At 45.2% G+C, this 6,000-nt stretch overlaps 1 protein-coding gene across 1 annotated transcript in view; it reads left to right on the forward strand.

Annotated features, from left to right (window-relative positions):
• LOC107391070 (zeta-sarcoglycan) overlaps positions 1-5,672 on the forward strand; it is a 547,146-nt gene extending 541,474 nt beyond the window's left edge. Inside the window, exon 8 of the mRNA XM_070550008.1 lies at positions 3,490-5,672. Within this exon, the coding sequence (XP_070406109.1) occupies positions 3,490-3,774 (285 nt within the window). The 3' untranslated portion in view covers positions 3,775-5,672. The remainder of the gene's footprint in view (positions 1-3,489) is intronic.
• The last annotated feature ends 328 nt before the right edge of the window (positions 5,673-6,000 follow it).

Consider the following 6,000-nt stretch of genomic DNA (forward strand, 5'->3'; position numbering starts at 1 on the left):
TGACCTGTCTCAAGTTTGTTAATCTTGTTAGAAAACATGTCGCCTGAAAGTTCAGACAGTTCTCCCCTGTTCTCATCCAGGTTTACCACTCCATCTCCACTCGTCTACATAACCAGCTTGGATTCCTGCACTACAGCTCACACTGCTGTTCCCCTGGCCGCCCGCTCTCAGCCGCTCACCTGCCTTCACCAACATCCACATCCGCCTCACCTTTTTTGGACAAAATGGATTTCGCTCTCTTGGCCCCTTCAGCTCTCCCGGACCTGACCAAGCCCCCTCCTTGCTGCCCACATGTCTCCCCCACTTTTTCCAAAGTCAACTTTTGTCCCCTGCCCTTTTAACCATCCAAAAACACTATTGCGCAATAGTAAATAGACTCTGGTTGAGCACTAGGATCAAGCGGAAAACAACCACTTGTGTTGAAGCTTGTTTCCCATTAGAACCGTCCATAAGCCCATCTATTGGCTCTACTAATACTTGCTAATGTGTGACTGGGTGTTCCTGCCACCTGTGTATGTTACATCTGTTGCTGTTTGTCCCAGAAATCTGATGCTGCAGAGGACAATCAGTGTTTGGCCTCCTCCTCCTGCCTGTAAAGCTGCACTCACTTGGACTAATCACCTCCTGAGCAACATAAAAGGGAGAGCTGCCAAGAGGAAGGGGGAGGAGCCGGGCTGGCCAGCTGATTGCTGTGGTGGCTGTGTGTGACTTGACAGGCAGGTTTGGGTGGTCGGCCGACGGCCTGTACGGGCCTGGTAAGGCGGCGGCTCAACTTTGCTGAGTCGGACACGTTTGCGGTGGTGAATGGGGAAGAAGGGAGCTGGAAAGGCGAGGGCGGCCGATTCTCTGGCGGGGTCTGGGGCGGGTAAGAGAGACCATGCGGATAGCAGTGATGCCTCAGACAGTGATTGGGAAGCGCAGGCAAAGCAGCAGAGTATGGCGGAGGGCAGTTTTGTGGTCCGCATCAGGGCGGTGGCTAGTGCGCATTTTGCAACGTCTAACTCGTTCACGGTGTCCAGGGAGATCAGTACAGTGATTGGGGATGTGATACATGCTACCGTAGTGTTTCCTGGTATGTTAATGGTGGTTTGTCGGACGAGGGCCCAGTGCCCCAAAGCGCAGCAGCTTGAAACATTTATGGGGGTGGAAGTGGATAGTTCTGAGTCGCGTTCGGGTGCTTTGGTTAAGGGGGTGGTATACAGCGTGTCGAATGAGGTTTCTGTTTCTGACGTGTTTTCCTCCCAGAGAGGGGCGGCGGTGGTGGCTGTTCGGCGTCTGGGATTTGATGCTCGTGGATGCACTTCTCTGTTAATTACTTTTGATGCGGAGGAGCTACCTGCCCGTGTCATGTTGGGCTTTCTTAGCTTCTCGGTCAGGGCGTTTGAGGAGTCGCCTCTGAGGTGCTTCAGGTGTCAGGGCTTTGGGCATGTGGCTGCTGTCTGTGCGGTGGGTATGAGGTGTCGGCGGTATGGGGGTGCCCATGAGGGCAAGAACTGTGATCAGCCGTTTCCCTGCTGTAATTGTGGTGGGGCCCATCGGGCTGCATTTAGGGGCTGTGTGGCATATAGTTCAGAGGTGGAGGTGGAAAAGTTTCAGGCGGAGCATAAGGTGTCTTATGCTGAGGCAGTGCATCGTATGGGGGTTAAGAGTGGTGGTGGGTTGGGTTCGGGGCCTCGATTGGCTGGTGGTGTGGATGAGGGGGTGGGAGTGGGAGTGGTGAAAGATAAGAGGAAGTTTTTGGCCTTTCTGGTAGAGGCCTTGTGGAGAGTGAAGCATGTAGCAACCAACAAGTCGGATGTTGCACGCGAGGTGACTGTTGCTGCAGAGACCTTTTTGGGGTTTGGTGACGTGTCCCCCGAGGAAGTTTGGGGAACTGAGTATTCACGCAGGATTGGGGGGTCTGAGTCTGCTGCGGGTAATGGGATGTCCTTGGTGAAGAATGTGGATGATGGGGTGGGCTGGCGGTAGTGGGGTAAGTTTTCTTACAAGGTTGTGTGTGTGTTCACTGGGGTGAGTGCTGGTGGTGGTAGGGTTTTTTTTTGATGGTGGCTATGTGTGCATGGGGGTTGGGGATGAACATTTGTTTTGCTGAGCATGACGTGAGGTGCTGGTTAGGCTGTGTTGGTTGTTGTGGCAGCAATACGCCTCTTTTGGCATCCAGCCTGTCTTTTTCAAAGAAGAAGAACGAAGGGAGAGACTGGGTCTGTGTCAGTTCTCTCATGTGCTCCATTTGGTTGTGTTTCAATGGCTTTTAAATGGGTTTTAGTTGTTTAAGCTTAGTGAAGCTTAAGAGCTTTTAGAGGTTTTCAACAGACGAGGGACCAGAGTGCTGGCTTCCTCTTCGCTCCCAAACTTGCGTATAGTCAGTGTACTTTGTGAATGCTTGGAAGCATTCGGATGTCTGTTTTAAACATAAACCCATGGCACATTTTAAATGTGTTTTAAGTACTTTTAGATTTGGAGCTTTATGTCTTTTAAAAATCCTTTAATAAAATCATTGTTTAAAATTTTCCATCCATTCATTTTCATCCGCTTCTCCGGAGTCGGGTCGCGGGGGCAGTAGCCTAAGGCGAGAGGCCCAGACTTCCCTCTCCCCAGCTACTTGGGCCAGCTCCTCCGGGGGAATCCCAAGGCGTTCCCTGGCCAGGTGAGAGATACAGTCTCTCCACCGTGTCCCGGGTCTACTTTTAGATCTCCTCTCGGTTGGACGTGCCCAGAAAACCTCACCAGGGAGGCGTTCAGGAGGCATCCTGACCAGATGCCCGAGCCCCCTCAACTGGCTCCTCTCGATGTGGAGGAGCAGCGGGTCTACTCCGAGCCCCTCCTGAATGGTCGAGCTTCTCACCCTATCTCTAAGGGAGAGCCCAGCCACTCTTCGGAGAAAACTCATTTTGGCCGCTTGTATCCGCGATCTCGTTCTTTCGGTCACTACCCAAAGCTCATGACCATAGGTGAGGGTAGAAGCGTAGATCAACCGGTAAATCGAGAGCTTCACCTTCTGACTCAGCTCCCTCTTCACCACGGCAGACTGGTACAACGCCCAAAAAGTGAATGGGAAAAACAAAATGCTAGTTTCCTCTCACTTACATTGTTTTATGCTAAACTAAAGCAAACTGACTGCTGCCAGATCAGGAGAATGACTGGGCTGTTTACAAAATGCCTTTTTTTGCTCTTGTCTAACTCCGGTGAATAGATACATTTTACTTAGGGGTGGAACTTCCCTTTAATGAAATTAACTCAGTTGCCTTTTATATTGTGCCGTTAGTGTTGCGGGTGTATAAAGGCTATGCACGATTGATCAATAAATAAATGATGATAAATAAATAAAATATATACAACATGTAGTAAAATACATGTTATTTACAAAATAAAACACATTCTATATAAAACTACAGCATGGTGTTAATCTTTAATTCATTTATTGTTGAAACAATGCATACTTTATCATGCAATAACGTTTTTTGCACTCTTGCTGTGTCATTCTTACAGGCAGTCAAGACAAGGTTTGCACATGTTCTTGGAAGAGAAGATGCTCTCCTGGCTGCTGTGACACTACCAAAATTCAAGCTTTGTTGGTTACATAACAGGCACGGAAGAACCTCACAAAGGTACGTCTGCTGGCAGAGTGTCGAAAACTTCTCCCCAAACCCGATCAGCTACAGCCAGGTACCTGTGCCACCGACACAGCACAGCGCCCAGGTTCTAGCAAAGAGGATGGGTTCTTCTCCTTTGCAGAGAGTGATGACACCTATGCCACTGCTGAAGCTGAGGTAGCCGAGTACCTCACATCAGGAGCTACAGGGTTAGACTCTCTGAAGCATTTCCCACTGATAAAGAAACTGTCTCTTAAACTTAATGCAGCCACCCCCTCGAGTGCCCCGGTTGAAAGGCTTTTCAGCTTGGGAAACCTGATTCTCACTCCAAAGAGGAACAAGTTGTCTGATCGCAAGTTTGAGAAGCTTCTTCTCATGAGGTACAATTATTGGTTTGAGGGAACAAGTGTGGACTAGCACTGATATGATGACGTGTTTCCTCCAATGGTGCACTACAAGGTGAAGCAGGTTAATATTTCCATGTGAAACATAGACCACTGAAGCACAAAATTCACCATTATTTATTTCAGAAGTTGTTTAATTTATTTACATGGCCTGACTGCAGGAAATATTATTTTGTTTAAACATTGACTGTTTATGGGGCTAAAAATAAGTTTTATCATTTATTTAGTTTCTCTTACTGAGGCTGAAAATACTTTAAATTTGCCCATCATTACTGAAGATGAGGCCTCCAGCTGGTGCAGTTCAGCTGTTTTCCGTTAAATTTACAAAGAATGGATAAACCTCAATGTGTTTATGTTGAATAATTTTTGCACTTTGATACGGTTCCTAAATGGTCTGAGGAACAATTTAATGTTGGCACTGCTAAAAGAATACTTTCTACCCATTTCAATGGCAAAACTAAATATACCTATCAAGGTTTCAACATACTGTATGTCGTGTTTGTGTGATCCACTGCTTTTTGTAGTGATAGCCTACTAGGTACAATGATTAGATTTAAAGCACTGTGCGGCATCAACCACAAAATTATCTGTTTGCATTTGTAGAGGGTTAAAACTATAGAAATAGATTAAAACAGACGGATAAAAAGTGACACATAAAACAGACATTATCCTTTCTAATTTAGTTTCATTAATTTCATCATTCACTTGCACTCACAGTACTACACAGCCATTTTATGTTCAGACCACTAGGTGGTGCAGTGAACTTGTGGCAGGATAGGGCTACCATGTAAGCAAGCCAGAAGACCAGCAACCTTGCTGGCTATCCATTTAAGGAAGTAACACATTTTAATAAGAAAAATCAGAATAAAAACAGTTACTTTCCCTAGGAACTACTTAGAAACTAACGAGTAACTTCAAGTAACTGAGTTACTATTGAAAGAAGTAACTAGTAATGTAACTGTGTTACTAATTTAAAGTAACTTTCCCAACACTGCTTGTCAGTGAGACACAGCAACTCTCTGAAGAGGGCCAGCCAGGTGATTTTGTCTGGTTCATTTACACACATTCACATTAAGCGCACAAGCAATATTATGTATTCATTTGTTTGTTAATTCAATCATTTTCTGATGCCCAGCGTTGCCTGGAGGATGAAGCGTCTCCCAGTGGACAGCGAGAACAAAGTGGAATAAAAGTATCATAAATGCTCAAATTCGTGGATCTGGTTTGTTTGTTTAGAATTTCTGGAAAACATCAGATGCAATAATGGAGGCTGGGCTGAGAAGATAACTTATTTTTTGCATTATCATCTAGACATCTACCTAATGAGCACATGACCTTTACTTTGTGCTGATCTGAAATAACACGGGAGTGTGTGCATAACTTATTTAAAACATGCTTGTTATCTGTACAGCAAACACAGACCTAAGCACACAGAGACATGAAGAATAAAAACACACTAACCAAAAAATAAAGCGCAAAAAACTGTAAAAAAAACTTGGAGAAAGATAAAAATTGAAAACCTAAAACTGTTAAATATCTCTAACTATTTGGCAGAATAACAGTTTTCTTGTCAAATTGTCAAAAGAAGTGGGACTTTTGCCTCTACACACATAAACTCTAATGATATCCCATGATATTTTAGTGTGGCTGCAAAAGCTGGTCTGCCTTTGCAATCATGGCAGTTTCAAGTTTTCTCTGAAGTCTTCCCAAAAGGCTAAAGTGTGCTTTTATAGGAAGTTTTGGCAATTCTTGTGAGGTCATTGTCTGATGTTGGACGTGAAGGTCAAGCTCACGGTGTCTCCTCTAATTCATCTCAAAGGTCTTCTACCACATTGAGGTCAGAAGTTTGCAGGCCAGTAAAGTTCCTCCACACTAAACTCAATCATCCATAACTTTATTGAAACAGCTGGAGGCAGTAATTTGGATGATTTGGCAATAAAGTGTATTATCGAGACAAAAATCAGAAATAAAGCAACAATGACCAAATACATAAACACTAGAGA

Source organism: Nothobranchius furzeri, chromosome 4, assembly GCF_043380555.1.
Source record: "Nothobranchius furzeri strain GRZ-AD chromosome 4, NfurGRZ-RIMD1, whole genome shotgun sequence".
In the NCBI taxonomy this organism is placed as follows: Eukaryota; Metazoa; Chordata; class Actinopteri; order Cyprinodontiformes; family Nothobranchiidae; genus Nothobranchius; species Nothobranchius furzeri.